The sequence below is a fragment of the Anopheles funestus genome, chromosome 2RL (assembly GCF_943734845.2).
Source record: "Anopheles funestus chromosome 2RL, idAnoFuneDA-416_04, whole genome shotgun sequence".
NCBI lineage: Eukaryota > Metazoa > Arthropoda > Insecta > Diptera > Culicidae > Anopheles > Anopheles funestus.
In genome coordinates, this window is record NC_064598.1 from 70,410,169 (window position 1) to 70,428,329 (window position 18,161).

The following is an 18,161-nucleotide window of genomic DNA, read 5'->3' on the forward strand; positions in this document are numbered from 1 at the left end:
GAGTTAAAATTGTGTCACACGAAGGGCGCTACATGTACGATAAGATCGTACATCCGACAGTTCAATGCGAACGTTAATGCTCACTTCCTGAACATGTTTCATGCGTTTTTGCATCAATGTGCTGCAATTTTTGTGCGTTTAAGAACTTCCTTCACTTTACCGCGCACGCTCGTCTCGAAATCCCTTTGGCAGTTCGTAATTCGTAAACCATTCCCGGAGACTGCAGCGACCAAATATGGTCAACGATTTACGGGGGATCGAGCAACATTTTGCCTCTTTCGGCGCAAAGCGTACCATGCGATCGTGATCATGCATGAGCCCACCCCGGGCAAGCTAATGGGTTATGAATCTGTAGGCAAAGCGGCCCGACACTTGTAATTTGTCGTTACGTACAACAAGGACATCTTCATCGACCTCCTTCTGTAACACTTAACTGCTGGTAAAATCGCCACATGCACCTTGCTCACAAGCACTGCAGAGTTGTGGTTTCCCCCGGTGCCATGACCTTTCACAATACGTACGCTTTATCGTTGGCGCCTGCCTGGGTGACCTTCCAGGCTGAGCATTATCCCAATTATGTTACGTAAATGTTTCCCTCCGGTCAGTATCACACACTGCGATCAGTTCCGGAAGACTTTCTTTTCCGTTGTTGAGCAAACGATGTGGCCTTCCTTTGATTCCACTGACAAAAGGAAAAAAAAAACACATGTGTCTCTGTAATTGATCCTCGGAGGGAGGAGAGACAGTAATCGTAACTCCAGAACGTCATAAAACAGGGTATATGGAATGAAATGATTCAAAACTAGGACGCTATAAACCCCCACGGTGCTTGGGGGGTATGGAAATGGGTAACGTTACTGCATACTGTGCTTGCATTGTGCAATCAATGATGAATTCTAGATGTCGTCTCATAGCGCACCATATGGTTGGCCTATTTTCTGGTTCTGAGCTTAAGAAACGGAGATAGTTTCACAATTGCTGTGCTTCTATCATATCTTACATCTTTTATAATCCGATGAATGTATAGAAACTGTGTGAATTGTAATTGTGAGAATAATTTAGCATTAACAATCTTGATTAAATGAATTCAACCATATATTAAATTAAATATATGGTATTAATCTTTTTTTAGCAAAATAATTTCCACTTCATGGCTTAGCCTTAGGCTTAAGATGGTTATAATAAAATAATAATTAATGCACCCATTAAGTTGATTAAAGTTTAAAGATGAAAAAAAAATAAAATGCCAGATATGGTAAGTAAAATCCTTCTGTGCTTATAGTGATAATAAAAACAACTTCATGTTGTCGTTTCAATCTCATTTCCTTTCTTTTGCATTATGAACTAAAATTTATCATTGTGTTATTCACATTTCGAATTTTGCTCCCCAGCCATCTTCAAACACTTATTAAATATTGTTTTAATTTTCACTTTTCTTTTAGCTCTCACCAATCTTCCACCCTATCTATTCCACCTCGGGGTTGTTAATTGCAGTTCGGAACTGTTTAGCCTCGGATTTCAGTAGTGTAAAAATTAAAGACCTGTTAAAGGTGATCGTAACTATCGAAAGGCAACATGATTTGGTGATAATTAAACAACTTATTAAACACACAGTCCCACACCAAACGACCAACGATCAGTAAACACTTGTTGCGAACGCATGGTTGAGTAATGCTCAGAGAAAGATGACCTAACGCCAAAACGTGCACGATGACGATCGGTGTTGTTTGACTGTCGAGCGCAATAAATCACGCGACATCCACTTGAACATATGCTCCTAGTTTCACTGCCACAAACACTAATAAAATAAAATCAATCCCACCGCAGCAAGACGATCAGGCGTAGAGTGTAAACATCATTCAACACCGTTCGAAAAGCGGTTCACAGCGAAAGATAAATAGTAATGTAAAAACAAAACAAAAATTCACACACACACGTCTATCACAAACAATCGATCTTTCTTAATCGAAAAGCTTCGATTCACTTTCATGATCGTCACCATCGCGTGCATTTTTAATGGCAATGGAAAGATCATCAAACGGTGTTGTAAAACATATGCTTCACTTGTTAACATTCGCTTGTTTGGTTGAATTATTCGACGAAGACGAATGTTGTTTAGATTTACATGATTAAGTCATGATCTGTATGTCTTGATCATGAGTTTCACTTATACTATTCATCATTTATTTAAGGAAAGCTGTACCACTACCGATCAATCAGCGGAAATCAATTCAACGCGCACGTGTGTATTGACTTCCGAAAACGCATCACTTCACCAACTGTCCCGATCGCGTTCGAAACACAAACTAATCACGCGAAAAAAGTACAGGAAAGCCAAACCCCCTTCGCTGCCGTTGCAACACGACGCTAAGCGCTGAGCAGCGAAATGATCGTTTCGATCACACAGCAGTCGTAAGTGGTGACGTCGTGAAAATATAAAACCGACACCACCAGCAAACAGACAGCCTGGCGGAAGTGAACTTGTCCCCGCTATCTAACGGATGGAAATTGGACACAGAAATACATTCCGTTTTTCACTTGGCCCTTGTGCTCTGATCACACACACATACGGACACGGAGGGAGAGGAAATGTTTGAGCATAACAATGAATCGTCTTTATAGTGTTCGGTAGGGTTCCAATAGCACCCCGGTTCTTTGATGCATGCCTGGGGTGGTTCTATTCTTTTTAAGACCGAGAGTGATTGAAGGAAAGAATAGGCAAAGAAACAATTCTTTCACTCTCCGTTGCACTATTCGTATGGATGGGATGCCAGTGGAAATGCAACATGTCCAAGTAGTACACATTATATCTACCGTGACAGTAAGTATTTTTAGGCCATCGACGAGATGCCGGCACGCTGGCGTCTAAATCATCATTCGATCATGGCTGTAGTAAAGTGCGTAGGAATCCCGACCGTGGCGGAAACCTCCACCGATTGGAAAACATATGGACGGTGGATGGCATTTTTGGCGCTTTGCCCGGCTGGGTGTTTCAATGAACTAATTGGTTTTAGGGGCAGTCCAGGGTTGGTTAGCTAATGTGTGCCATACGAGAATTAGAAACTTAGTTTACAGGATTATGCTTTTCATATAGCAGAGTGTTTTAATTTTATTTTTACATGAACACAATGTGTCGAAGCGCAACAGTTGAATTATCAATTAATTAAATGTATTTGACAAATTTTAAAAATATTTCTGTGAGGCGAATTCGAGTTAAAAAATGAAATGGGAAAAATCTATTCAAAAAAAAAAAAATTCTTAAAAAATAATCGGCAAACAAAAAGTATGTTTTTATCGCACATTATAATAAATTCTTATCTGTTAATAACTGGAAAATTAAATGTCTTATTAAAAACATGGTACAACAAAACAGCAAAATGATTTTTACAACCACTGCGTTAATGAACATTCAAAACGTATCTGAAAATACATTAATTATTGTAAGTTACACAGTAGTATTTCACTGACCATCACAGTAGTAACTCTTCACTCTTGAGTGGACAAGTTTCCCCAAAACTGTCCGGTATGATTGATTGTCATTGTAAGCAAGATCAATGTTTGTTAAGTATCAACCATTAAATCGATGCAATAATTAAATAGTTTTCTTTAATGACACGAAAGATTTAAAATACTTTGTCTTTTTCTCTTAAGATTTTATAGATAATATTTTCATCGAATGGAGCAGAAAGACTTTGACGACCACTGATCTGATTTAAAGAGGCAATTATAGGCGAAATTGAGACATTACAATAAATGTAAATCGAATTCGAAACAAATTAACGCTATTCAGTCAATTTTACACAAACAAACAAAAATCAGAAAGAAATACATTAAAACAATGTACAATGCACATTGATCAGACATTTAAAAATTACACTCAAATCCCTCGGACATGCTTAACCACGTGTGTCAATCAATCACCGTGGAAAACATGTGTGAGCTGTATAAAGTATTGCATAGTGGGAGATAATAAACACCCTCTGTGGGTTCATCTCTGTTTATCTTTTCCTTTAAAAAGCATTTCAAGTGCATTCATAACATTCGTGAATCGAAAGTTTATGGTCTTAATTCGACAGATACACCAGAAGCGCCAATTGAACTGCCCTAGAGCGGAAAAAGGGAAACAAATAAATCTAAACTAAACAGTGGGGGGTAATGTAATGTACAATATGATTCTTTAATATGTTAGAGAAGATGGCAAAATCCACCCATCAATACACCACAGCAGATAATGATCAATCAAATTAAAATCAACGTCCTTGCTTCATCTCACACCATTAATCGATCATCGCAGAGATCGCGATCGCGAAGGAGAGTGAAATAAACGATGTTACTATTTCTCCCAAAAGAAACAGGCGGGGCGATTGACTGGCTGCCTAAAACGATCGAGCAGCCTTTTACGACCGATATTTACAAAGTTCTATGTCAAGGATTAACGCGACCGTTGCGAAGGATTAGCATGACTAGCTAGAAGACGATAGGTTAAAATTAGCACAATGGATGTATCGCTTAATTTAAAAGAAAGCTGTAAGTAAGGAAAGACGTTAGGAAAGATGGACGTATCTCACCTGCTTAATTAATGGTAGCTAATCTCTAGCATATCGTTTAATGCAGCATAAACACCCGTTTGGACCTTGACCAAAAACCCGTTTAATGACAGCTTTCGCCAAAAAAGGAACCACAAACAAAATTGAAACTTGTTTACCAATCAAATAGATACCGGACGATGATATATCCTTCCGGCCTTCGGTCAAAGCTCGAACGAACGTCGCTTGTTTCTCTCTCTCTCTCTCTCTCTCTCGGGTACTTTCATCAATCAGTTACAACCGCCAAACGTAACGCGAGCCTTCCGTCGCGTCAATGTCGAGTAGACCCCCTTGGCCGGCTGTCCCTCCTAACTGTGTCCGAAAGACATGAATTCGCAGCATTTGGAACCCGCGGTCCGATTGGTCATGATAGATGCCATATATGGTGCACGACTCCATCTCTATACGGTCCGGTTTTTTCGTCGCTTGGCCTTCCATTTTTGGCATACGGCATTTGTTTCGACCGAGCCTCCCCTGTCGAGCGGGTCGGTTGGTACATGGTTTATGCTGTCCTTATGCTTTGGCTCACACAACTAGAGAAGGTCTGCATTAGGAAAGACCTTTCGTGTGCACGAAATTGCCACGCACGTTAATGGAACAGCTTCCGCAGAGTTGAGAGTTGTATTGTACGAGAAAATGGTATTGCATCCGCACCGGCAGCAGTGATAGTGCACGGCAGCTTCCGGAAGAATGATGACTTGCATTCAAACACGTTTTGAAGTTGAAATTCCTTAAAAGCTATGACTCACCCAAATCGTCCATGGTAGCGGTGTCTGCGGTACAGCAGCTAAACGTACAGGAACCACACACTTTCTATTGCACCAGTTTCGTGGAAGAATAATTTAACTTTGTCAACTATTTTTACTACTTTATGCACGTGCAAAGCAAACAGATAATAACTGTAAAGTTTTCGAAACAAATCACAATCCACAATATGTCTCCAATGGTGGAAGAACTATTTGAAATCGAATCGAATGAAAAGTCTATTCTCACAAATACACAGCGACACTCGCTAGTTAATTAATTACACAAAATGTTCCTTTAGATACTTAATTCATATTCGTAAATTTAAGTTTCTAGTTCGTTTTCTGTACACGAAGACTTGCAGAAAAACAACAATTCCACTTTGTTTGTTGTATTTGACGTTTCTCGAATTGATAACATTGCTGCACTATTCGCTTCCACGCGGTCATGAGGGTGGCATTTGATAAAAAATAATTTTAAAACGATAAATTATAAAGAAATTTTTTATAATTTTTATTATTGTGGGTAAATGTAGAGACATTTTGGACGATGTAAAACTCTAAATAATAAGAATTAAAAAATCGATGATTATAAATCATTGAAATTTTTAAATTCGTGTGAAAGAATATTAACTCAACAAGAACTTTCCGTTGTAAAATGAAATCTGAACTACAAAAAAGCAATACGATAAAACGTGTTCAAATGCACAACATTTGATAAAAATTATAATTTTGAAGCAGTTGAGAACATTAAAAAAACTGAGGTTTGATTAAAAGTCACACACAGTGCTGAAATATTTCATTTCGGTTTGAAATGCGTTCTTCTAAAACATCGTAAGAAATGTGACGGTTGGATTAATACATTACAAAATAAAAAAACAAACATTACATTAGATTATCAAATAGATTTTACGAAATTTGTTTTAATGCTTTAAAACTTAGCTTCTCTATTTAAGCAACCTTTATTCCTAACTTTATCTATAATCCTATTCTAGCCGGGGTACGACGAGGTGTTGCTCCCGGCGTTACAATCTCCTGTTTGATGGTAAACTTGTGCTTTTCCTCATCCTGCTTGCGTTGCTCCATCTGCTGTTGAGCTTCGCGCATCTGCACTTCCATCGCATTCTGATGTTCAACCGCCTGGCGTCGCTTGTCCCGTCCACTTTTGCCCGTTTCCTTGACTGAGAAAAACATCGGTCCAAGCTCGGCCAACCAATACCCATCGACAGCCGTAGCACACTGCATGTACTCTTTCGCTGTCATTATCAACTCATGGTACACAACATAGTCCGGTGTAGTACCAAGCCCGTACAGTGCGGAGGTGGGATGCAGATGGCATGGCATACCCGTACGAAGGTTTACATACTCCCCAATACCCTTGAGACGAGCTGCTTGGTAGAAATAGGCGGAACAGATGCACTTACGCACCACATCCCAATCAGTGCCACAAGACTTGAGAGTAAGACGTTGCTGTTGGCTGTAGATATCGATCAGCTGTTGACGCACTTCGCGCACCTTACGCATTGCCTTCACGTGGATGAAGTGCTCATTACACCAGGATCCAGAATATCTTAAAAGAGACGAGATAGACGATTAAAATACGCACGATATGGTACAGGAGGGCTTTACACTTACTTGTTCATTTTCCACTGCTGGTATACATTCAGGTACGTGAGATGGTCCGATTCGGGCACCTGGAATTTTTCCCTTACACTGTCCGCCTCCTCCTCACGACCCTTGGGACGATAGAAAATCGATGGCACCGACAACATCGATACTAAAATGAGAACGAACAAAAATTTATATAAAGTGCTTACAGAAAGTTCCTTTCGCATGGTAGAATTACTCACCAATGATTAAGATTTCCTCACTACAACCCATCTCGTTAGCCACAATCAGCATCTGGCACTGCGGAGGATCGAGCGGAAACTCAGCCATCTGACGACCAAGTGGCGTAAGCGCTCCGGTATGATCCAGCGCTCCCAAAATCCACAGTTGATACAACGAGTTGAGAATGTTATCCTGGGGCGGTGGATCCATAAAGTGGAACTGCAACAAATCGCTCACACCGAGCGACTTCAGCAACAGCACCGTATTGGCCAAATTGGTACGCTGAATTTCCGGCACGGTTAGATGCAACAGTTCGTCCTTGTACTGTCGCTCGGTGTACAGCCGGAAAGCTTGTCCGGGCCCGGTACGACCCGCACGTCCTGATCGCTGATTAGCGTTTGCTTGCGAAATGGGATAGATCTGCAGCGCATCCATACCGATGCGTGGATTGTATACCTTCAGCTTGCAGTAACCCGAATCGATCACATACGATATACCATCGACGGTGAGTGACGTTTCGGCAATGTTCGTTGCCACGACACACTTGCGCGTTCCGTCCGTCGAGCGGTGGAAGATCTTCGCTTGCAGATCGGATGGAAGCTGTGAGTAGATCGGCAGAATGGACAGTGCCGGTGCATTATCGATCTCGCCTAACCGCTCCGCCAGCACCTCGCACGTCACCTCGATGTCTTCCTGACCGGGCATAAACACCAGTATGTCCCCTTCGGTCGGTTGCAGATGGATCTGCAGAACCTGCTTCACCGCACCATCTACATAGTCTTCGCATACGTTCTTCCCATAGAACACATCCACCGGGAACGTACGGCCCGGTATGGTGAACGTCGGTACGTTACCGAAAAAGTTGGAAAATTTGCCCGCATCCATAGTGGCGGAAGTTACGATCAGCTTCAGATCGCGGCGCTTGGCAACGATCTCGCGCAACAGCCCAAACAACACATCCGTCGAAAGCGAACGTTCGTGAGCTTCATCCATGATTATTACGCTATAACCATCCAGTTCTTTGTCGCGCAAACTTTCACGCAGTAAAATACCATCCGTCATGTACTTGATGACCGTTTTCTCCGACGTGCAATCTTCGAACCGAATCGCATAACCCACCTCCTGCCCGAGCGAACAATCCATCTCGTCCGAAACACGCTTCGCCACGGACATGGCCGCTACACGACGCGGCTGTGTACATCCGATCATGCCGTGTCTACTGTAACCATCTTCGTGAAGATACTGCGTCAACTGAGTCGTTTTTCCGCTACCCGTTTCACCCACGATAATGATGATCGAGTTCTCGCGGATAATATTCAGCAGATCTTGCCGCACGGCAAACACCGGTAGCGATCTACGCTGCAGCTGGATAGTCTTACGTCGCGGGCCAAACTCTCCTTTCTCGCCACCGATGTGATCCGCATACTTTTGATCTTTCCTCGAGTCGTAGGATCCATCATCACCTTCGGCCGGATCTTGTTCATCTTTGTCCTTCGCTACGCCCATAATATTACCAAGCTTAGTACCGCCCAGCTGCCAATGTTTCGCTTGTGCTCGTTTGCGTTCCTTCAGCTCACGGTACGTACGTACTAGCGCACTTCCTTTGCGGGCATTAATTGCCATATCACTCGTTGGTTCACGCACCGGTACTACCGGTTCGGGTTGTTTCGTGAAAACGATTCGTCCATCCAAAAACGGCGGCACAGTGTGATGTACAAGCAAGTGAACCCGTTCCAAAGCTTCCTCGTCGAAATCTTCGTTTACATTGACCGACATTACCACACCGGACGTGAGCAGTCGATTCTTTTCCCACAGTTCGTTGTCTTTGTTTATCTGGCGCTGTTGGGCGGAAATGCGCCGATTGTTTCGCGACTGCTGCTGCTGCTCACGCTGCTGCAGGTACTGCGAATTGAGTTCGGAAAATTCGTTCATCTGCCGTTCGTCATCGCTGCCGTACCATTCACGATCGAGGCGTAGCTGTTCCTCCTTCCACTGTTCGCGATCGGCTTCGGTAAACTCGGCACCCGCAAAGGGTTTCGGTGTGGGAAAGTCCCAAGAAGATCTTGGTCCAGACGGTGCTCCATCATCATCCTCATCGTCCGTCCAGTTGGAGCTGGATGGCTGCTTTGAACGATGTCTACTTCTCGGTGTACTCGGCTCGTATCTTGAGAAAGTGCTGTAGGGGGAAAAAAACTTCGTCAATGGTTGTTTTAATGAACTGATAAAATAGCATTCACCTTCTCCTTGATTCCGATCCCGATCGTACACTCGGTGTACGATACTTTTCGCGCCTTCGGTCTTCACCCTTCGATGTAGCGTACAGGCTACCCTTCTTTCGGTACGCATCATACTCGGCCTTTTCCTTGCTAGATAGCTTCTGGCGGGCAACATCACTTACGCCTCCGCTATAAGAAGGAGTTTCAACGGCCCGCTCACGATACTTTCGCGAACGATTGTAATCATCTTCCTCCCGTTTGCTTCTTTTACGATGCTCACTGCTTTCTCGATGCTCGCTGCGCCGTTCGTCCGTGTCACGATGCTTCCGTGATGAATGATGTTCTTTTTTCCTACTTTCGGATGCCCTTTCGTCTCTTTCATCCCCATCCTCCGCGTCGTGACCGTAGAACGAAAGCTTGCTGGCTTTTTTCTGCTGTGCGCGTCTAGCTGCTGCTAGTTTGTCCAGTCCCAGCAAGGACACTTGCGGTTGCTTGAAGACGATGTCATCTTCACCTTTGTCTCTACGTACCACTAACCCACCTGAACGTCCACCTTTGGTTTGCTCTGGCTCTAATTTCTCCACCGCTGTGAAGTTTTCCATTTCAGTATCTTTTATCCGGAAGTTTCAAAAGAACAGTATAATACTCTGGATAATTCAATTTAAAATCTTTTTCTCCATTTCACAATAAAAAGTTTTGCGATGCACAGATTACCAATGTGATCCCAAATAAAGGTGCATTTGTTTACAAATCGTACTGACAACCAACATGACAGTTTTACACTAAGGGATATTTCATGGCCTTATGGTTTGGCAGCAGATTTAAAAATATGGCTGCGTACGTGCGCTGAGCGAGGATTTAAATTATTCTACTTTGAAACGTTTACTTATTCAAACTTATTCTTATTACTTATTCAACTTATTCAAAATAAGACGAAGAGGAGCACAGTTAATTCATTGGCTGAATTATTTGGAGCCGAATCTATTGGAGAAGTTAAACAACTGACGACTAGAAAAGAGGAGGTTGTACTAACTTAAGATTGATCATCGGTTCTGGAACACGAATAAAAGCTATTAAGGTTTTTACTTGACGATCGCCATTTATCGGGCCAAGAAGCATTGTTAATGAAAACTATTAAATATTTAAACTCAATTCTAACATTTATATAAAAATGTTACATGTCTTTCTTTCTTAAATTTCTTTCCATTCTTTAAGCTTCCAAACCCTCTTCCCGGAAAATTCTTTCCATAATAAAGCAAAGTGGCGTACATCTCCGTTTCGCCGTGTACGGGCCTATACCTTTTATTGAAGGTGATTTCTAGCATTTAATCAGTAAAATACATTTATAAAAATATCAACACAGTTACTCGTTACTGTACTCTCTACTGGCTTACATTGACGCAACACACTGAAAAAGGAATGGAATAGTTATCAGCGCATAAAGTAGCAAAACAAAAACCATCTTCAATCCAAACTACCCTTATGTGCCTTTTTAAATTTTAAAACGCGTTTTTCTCATACTGGCGGAGTGCAGCAAAAAGTAGTACCGTGATGTGTACTGGGTAAAACAAAACGGAACCACGTGTCGTGCAAAACCAGGAGGTAAATAATAGAATACCATTGGTTGACAGTAAAGAAAATCATTATATTTAATTATGTTCAATACGTTTTGAGCAGCGTTGTAAATAGTTTCATTTATACGTGTGTAACTCTCCCCATACGCTCGATGCATTCCATTTCCTCATTGCACTTTCGTTCGCTTTGTGGCGGCAAATCTGAAGCATGCCTTCCCAATGGATAAATAAAATAATTACTCGTTCAGATGTAAATCCAGTTACGGTAATCCTTTCACCTAGCATGGGCGGAGATTTTTTGTATTACCCACTATTACAAAACACAATCTGTTTTCTTTTCTTTTCTACTCTCTCTCTCTCTCTTTATGAGCAAACGTGTGAGATTCTTCGTGTGGTATAAGATCGTGCAAATGAATGCAAAACGTGTGTCGTGTGCAGTAAGTGGGCTTAAATTGTGTTATTCTTAATCGCACCAACAACAATCGACAATCTCTATTATGTATAAATCACTTTCAATCGTGCGTCTCCTTCAATTGCAATTGCTCTGTGCAATTCGATGCAAGAAATGTTCGACATAAATTTAGCTTCACTTGTAAACTGCATTGGGTGCGCTACCAATTGATGTTAGCCAGCTCTAGAAGCTAGCACAATCAAAAATATCAATGAATAGTATTAAAAATATGTTTTAAATTTGCCAAATTTTTTAGCTTAAATTCTGCCCAACAAAAAAAAAGAAGGAATGATTTCAATTCAAATTGATCCGTCCACCGCTATGTAAAGTTTGGAATGAAGTTTGCGTTGAAACTTTCAGCATCTCTAGAGCATGTATGCATTTGTAAAACTACCACATCTCGACCGTATTCTTAACTGATTTAACGTCCCTTTTCCTCTTATCATTTTGTTGTATTTCATCTTTATCGCCACACAACACACAACTACTACTGAGAGCGCAAAACCGAACACTGTGGTAGGGTGTACGTACTACGACCGGAATGTGGCGATGTAAGCAGTATACTGGCACAAATATAAGATTCATGCAGCACAATGAATGCGGATGTTGTAGGAGGGCTGTTCCGGAATTTCTAGACACCATCTAAAGCAAAAGTAAAATGCGAAAATTCGCAGTACGATTAACCTGTTCTGCCTTGCTACTTTCCCTTGCGATTGGTCTCGAATACGATCACGATGTGCAGATAATGTTTCAGTTTTTAAATTTATAATTATCCTTCTTCTTTCCACTGTTCTCATGATTCCCCTTCCATGCTCGGTCGCTACTTAATAATGATTATATCGGTTAGCTTTTGATGAACTGCTGCCATTTCTCCTGCTGCTTCTATGGACAAGTGTACGATTCATTCGTGCATGGCACGTAACAGTTTAAGGGGGTTTGGGATTTTTTAAATATCTTGATAATATTCCTAATCTCCTCTATTGCCCCCCAGTACGGTTGAGGTTTTTTATTCTTTCTTCTAATTGTTGGTTTTGTAAAAACAACTGCGACAGCAACACCACGTGTCGATACTAGTTAGAGCAAAAATTATTGATTTCCATTTGTTCCCATTCGAAATTTGTTGGCTGGGTTGGGAGAGGTGGGACGAGCGACGAGTGATATTTGACCTATAAAGGTGTGGAGGTATTAAGATGCTACAACGCTGGCTTTCATGATCTACAACTTGTACAGTAATCTAACTGGATTTTCTAGAACATTACCATTACGGCATTAGCTGTGTATCGCCAGCTCACTCGCAGGAATATTGAAGTTAAAAATGATTGATCATTATTCGTACTGAAATATAAACTGGCCGAACATGATTTCTTCATCTATTTTGATTTCGGTCTCGGTTCGGTTGATGATGCTGATACGTAAACTTTCCCCCCACATGGTTTTGTTTATCCTTGCGGAATTCAAAAGCAACCAGATGGGAGAGTTGCTAATGTATTGCAGGTGGATTCCAATATCCTTCTTCAAATTTAGACAGTCTCGTACTGGCGACGGAACGATCCATACAGACAGCAGGCCAACAAAACAGCAATCAGCTAAAATGAAAGAAAGAAAAAGGGAAAAACAAAATAAATAATTGAATTAAAATCCAGAGTTATCCATGCATTCGTTATGTTAAGAATCAAGTTTTTTCCTCAATTATGCACTGCACCAGAATATGCACAATTCGCTCATTAGCATCCACATGGCCCGTATCCTACGGATTTTCGGCAATGTGTACAGAATGGAGCTTCAAGCTTTGTTATGCAGTGGTAGGCATTTGCTCTCCATAATCCGGATTTTTTTTTACTAACAACCTGAGAATACTTCAGAGTACGGCAAACGGAACATAGCAAAAAAAACGTGGGATTATTTAGGTTGTATAACCGGCATGTTGATGTTTGTGCTTCGGCAACTTGTGCAAACATCCGACGATGGTTTCTAGGCACGATGTATTTGCATGTTCTTCACGTAGTTGACCCTCAGTTTAAGAAAAGCTAAAGTTTTAAATTCAATAATAGTACGGTTCATCATTTCATTTCCCTAGATTTCAGAATCATCCGAAAAAGTTTATTTGCCACCTCGGCAAAGTTATGCATTAGTTTAAGAAGGTTTTGCGCAAACATTGCATTATTGATTTTAATTTTACGACAAACTTTAAACAGAGGACTAGTATAAACGAATTGATGATTGTTTGATTTGCAGAAGTATAAATATATAGTCGGTGAAAGTTAAACTAAATTTAATTCGATTTAAATAATTCTTATTATGAGGAAGAACTTCACACACTTTTTGCTTCATCGTGGCTTAATAATAATTGTTTTAAATCGATAAGCTTGCCACCAGCATCTTCCCTTTTGATTTCTTATTCTACATCACCTGATGAAATTAAACCCTGCTACGCTTCACTTACCTGCACAATGGCCAATCCGATTCCAATGCCAGCGAGAATGAGCGATTTCGAGCCGAGATAGCTCGACAGCTTCGAGAAGCATCCTTCCGTCGAGGCGTACTCCCTGGTGCACTTGTTCACTCCGATCGGCATCCGGTGGCAGCAAGCCCTCGGTACAGTATCATTCTTGTAGATCGGTTCCCAGTCTTCCGGTCCCTTAATACCGCAGCAAACCATCTCCGACTGTACGAGATTCCACGCTTCCTGGGCACCCTTGTCGGTGGCGTAGCTATCGAGTGTCTTGTTGAAACCCTTCTCCAGTATACCACTCAGCTCCTCGTGCTTGTAGTACCCGGCAATGCCGATACCGATTTCGGCCAGGAATACCAATGCCAAAAAGATGGAAAACTGAAAGCGAGCGAACAAAGCGAGATACGTTGAGAGGGCGTCCCCTTCCATACAGCATATGATATTTGCCTTACCGTGATGATCATGCAAGGACTTTCCTTGGCCGCACCGCAACAACCGAAGCATGCCACAACGAAGATGATGGACCCGATTACGATAAGTACGATCGGAGCGGTCCAGAAATTATCGCCTAAAATAGAACAGAACAAAATCAAAATGAAACGCAATCATCACGCACGGTCGCCTCTGCGGACACGTCACGTTACAAAACGAAAAAACAATTAGTGCAAATATTTACCGACAAAGTTCGAGTAATGGTAATAATTCGATTGAATGATGGCTCCCGTAATAATCACGACCAGGCCAGTGATCTGCGAAAGAAAGAAATGCAAGAACGAATGGGAAACGAATCAGAAACCAAGCTCAATAAGTACATAAACGGGGAAAAATCAATCAACCTGATGGGCGTCGTATAAAACCGGGCAAACATCATGGTAAAGGATAGACCGTGAAATTAATTGCAAATCGATAAGTGAGCTGATGGACAACCAGTCCGAACGCAAATGAATTTGTACTCGTTACACATCCTTGATGCGATGTGGAAATATGTGGAAGTGGTCCACATCCACAAAGTCAGTTGTAGGCAAAACGTGCCACTATGAGGTTTTCCAAGCGATGTTTGTACAGTGGATAAATTGGAAGTGTTTCCTGAGTTGAACAACGCCTACACAGAAGCATAATGCATGATCATCGTGTTATGGACAAACAAGAATATTTTTTTCTAAAAAATCACCCTTCAAACATATTATATTGCACAAATACTTTACTGGTTTTTGGTAGACACACGCTACGAAATGAAGCATTAAATCATAATTACGGAAATGGCGTAACACCTCCTGGGATGGAGTGAAAATTGAAAACCTCAAGAGGCCCCACAACCTGGGTCAATGTCTGGGCCCACCCCGGTACAGTTCTAATAAAAGTAAATATGTGCTCACGCCTTCTTCGGTGATGTCTTCCGATGTAAATCTTCCGGCAAAACATCATAAATTTCCATTTTGCACCTATTCAGGTTCTGTGCATCGGCACCTACGGCAGTATATTTTATTAAAGCATGAATAAAAAAAATTAAATTCACCCAACAAAAAAAAGGGTAGTAAATTATGCTTCTATTCGTAGTCAAAAACGAAGACATGTCAAGGTTATCTGGAAGCGTAACTACAAAAGAAAAAGTTCCCCAAAGGAGTTCTATCGTCAAGGTTATCTTTATGTCTCTTCCGAGACATGCATTAATCAACATCAAAATACTCCTTCCCCCCATTCCATTCATCTTCTAAGTAATGGTAAATACAAGCTACAAGTCTTGTGGGGGTTTTGAACATTAGGTTCTCAGGTGAAGAAGTTCATGCAACATGTTGAGTGTAGATTAATAATCTTTTTTACTAGAGTTACGATTTTAAAGTGGATATATTTTTAATAATACAAGAAATACCTTTCTTTCGTTCTATTTTTAAAAAGAATTAAACAAATGAAATCAACATACAAACTCCAATTAAGTTAAAAATTGCAAATGCCACAACCTTCCAAATCTACAAAATATTTATGTAAATATCTCCTCCTTCGCGTAACTTAACCTGTCCATGCAATTTGATTTGGTATTGATACAAATTTTAAAAATATGTTTTGCAATAAAGTAGAAAATGCAATCTTCTAAAATAAAGTAGAAAATGCAACGGTCCAAATCCCAATGAGAGATTCGAGTCAACTCCGTTCATTGTAAATATTTCATCGAACACGAAGTCACGACACTTTCATTCTAATATGGATAACATTATATTTATATTTTCACTTTTTTCATTTTTCATTTTTAACAATGCAGAAAGTACAGAACAATTCATACTGATAAACACATCCCACAATGATGAAAATTTTACTTGCAGATAATTATTTTTATTTTTTTAATTATTATTAATTTTACATTATTTTTATTTTATTTTTTTTATTTTTATTTTTACATTAATTTTTTTTGCTCGGTTAGAACGGCCTGGCCGTATCAAGACTAATTTTACCACGTAGCAGGATAATCAGACCGTTTATCACATGCACCACCAGGCAGCCCCATTATTTTTACATTGTAGAAACGTATATTTTTAGTGATTTCAAATTTCAATTGATTGATTGATTGATTGATTCAACTTTAACATACGAGAATTATTTGTTTACATGATTATTTACTTAATGAATTTCTTATGTGTTTGTTTATTTTTTAAAATGCTTTTTCCTTATGATTTTTTTTCATAATCCACTTAAAGAACTATTTTTTTTATTTTTTTTTATTCAGATAGAACGGTCTGGCCGTATTGATAACGATTTTTTATTTATTTAATCATAATAATCATCAAACGATTTTTCATAGCATAAACGGAAATTTATGCCAACGTACTAATATGTGCTACACTGTCACTTATCACTTTCCAAAATCTCAGTTGTTTCGAAAGAAATTCTCCACCTTCCATCCACATCCACATAACTAACAGAAGTAAACGAAGCTAAGACAGCGCAGTAAGGCTAAGTACTTTCAGCCCGGAAGCACCACAAGAAGCGAAGGTGTATGTTTTATGGACTGGAACAATCGGCTGCACATCACATGTGGCTGTGATCGGATGCAAAACTATCACATTCTGCACACCACATTAGGCACCATACCCGCACATTCAGCCACTCAGTCACCCTCGAAATGTGCTCCCTTTGGCTAATGGAACTGATTTTATCCGGGGTGTGCATCCGGATTAAATCATTGTCCTTTAGCATGTGTGGAAGTAGTGGAAGTGGAGTCACGTGATGTGGCTTATTGCATACCCTCGTACAGAAGGATTAAAATGTGGCCGATGGCAAAGTGAATGGTTTAGCGTGAAGTTCACATAATGTGTTACACAGTAAGTGTCGCAGCATCCAGGTGCTGGTTGGTACTTTCGCACACATTGTCCTCTGGAAGTTTGCAAGTCTACCGTACCTTAACGTTGACGACTTTTCAATCGGTGGCGTAGTGTGAGGTTCCATATTGTACGGTACTAGATATACACTTTTCAAGACTTTGAACGATGCTTTAATGGGAAAAATATATTTTATTTTTCCACAACAGTCTGCCACCAAGAGCCGACATAAAGTACGACATGGCTTCCGCTAAAGTGCAAATGAAACATATAGTATAGAAACCGTACCGGGACGAATCTCAAGAGAACACCCACCCGGCTGGTTCGGTGATGGGAAAAACTAATTTACTCGCCACAATTAATCAATACTTTATAATGAGAAAATGATCAGCTGTCTGCCAACGGATGGATGGATATCGGTCTCCCACAGGGTTGGTGAGGTTTTTTCCAACCGTTTTCTTCAGCCAATACTAATCGGTTGATGGCAAGGACGTTGTAAAAGGAAGAAAGGGGGTAATGTTGTTGGGATAAACGTAAACGATAAAAAATGTGCTTGAAATCTGTAAGCATTTTACTGATGCATGCTTTTACAATGAAACATATAAATAAAATCCGGACAAAAACAGCTAGAAATAAAATGAAAAACAAACTGTACCACTGCATACACCTTTGCCAGGGGAGTAAATATTATTTTTTAATAAAGTAGAAAGGATAATAAAGTTAATCGATTGAACGTTCCAATTTCCAACATCAATATTATCTGTATTATTTTTTTGTTCACTTTCTATTGTTCTCACAAATACAACCGCTACTGGACGTGTCCAAACGAACAGCACAATTGATGAAGTTATTGGACTGGTTCTGTCAACACGAAACAGGCAGCAAACGGTAGTGATAACAATCCCCCATTGTGACGACAGTAGACGATGTCTATCTGAGGCAAAAAAGAAATGTGATAAGTTGTACAAGTTGTACACGATTGAAGTACAGATAATGTC

General features: G+C 40.5%; 3 protein-coding genes across 8 annotated transcripts in view; all 3 read right to left on the bottom strand.

Annotated features, from left to right (window-relative positions):
- Nucleotides 1-5,691, bottom strand: part of LOC125764116 (leupaxin) — a 57,465-nt gene extending 51,774 nt beyond the window's left edge. The window contains exon 1 of the mRNA XM_049427997.1: nt 5,336-5,691. Within this exon, the coding sequence (XP_049283954.1) occupies nt 5,336-5,348 (13 nt within the window). The 5' untranslated portion in view covers nt 5,349-5,691. The remainder of the gene's footprint in view (nt 1-5,335) is intronic.
- Nucleotides 5,692-6,232: 541 nt separating this feature from the next.
- On the bottom strand, nt 6,233-10,146 carry LOC125764114 (pre-mRNA-splicing factor ATP-dependent RNA helicase PRP16). Its single transcript, XM_049427988.1, has 4 exons — nt 9,397-10,146; nt 7,180-9,335; nt 6,965-7,106; nt 6,233-6,899 (listed from the first exon to the last, which is right to left on the bottom strand). Exons 1-4 carry the CDS (start codon nt 9,975-9,977, stop codon nt 6,308-6,310), a joined length of 3,471 nt encoding a protein of 1,156 aa, XP_049283945.1. The 5' UTR covers nt 9,978-10,146; the 3' UTR covers nt 6,233-6,307.
- Nucleotides 10,147-10,647: 501 nt separating this feature from the next.
- Nucleotides 10,648-18,161, bottom strand: part of LOC125764416 (CD63 antigen-like) — a 71,778-nt gene continuing 64,264 nt past the window's right edge. For all 6 annotated transcript variants that reach the window (XM_049428642.1, XM_049428646.1, XM_049428643.1 and 3 more), the window contains 4 exons: nt 14,529-14,601; nt 14,305-14,420; nt 13,844-14,230; nt 10,648-12,986 (listed from right to left, as the gene is read on the bottom strand). In XM_049428642.1, coding sequence (XP_049284599.1) covers nt 12,921-12,986; nt 13,844-14,230; nt 14,305-14,420; nt 14,529-14,601 — 642 coding nt within the window. In that variant the 3' untranslated portion in view covers nt 10,648-12,920. The remainder of the gene's footprint in view (nt 12,987-13,843; nt 14,231-14,304; nt 14,421-14,528; nt 14,602-18,161) is intronic.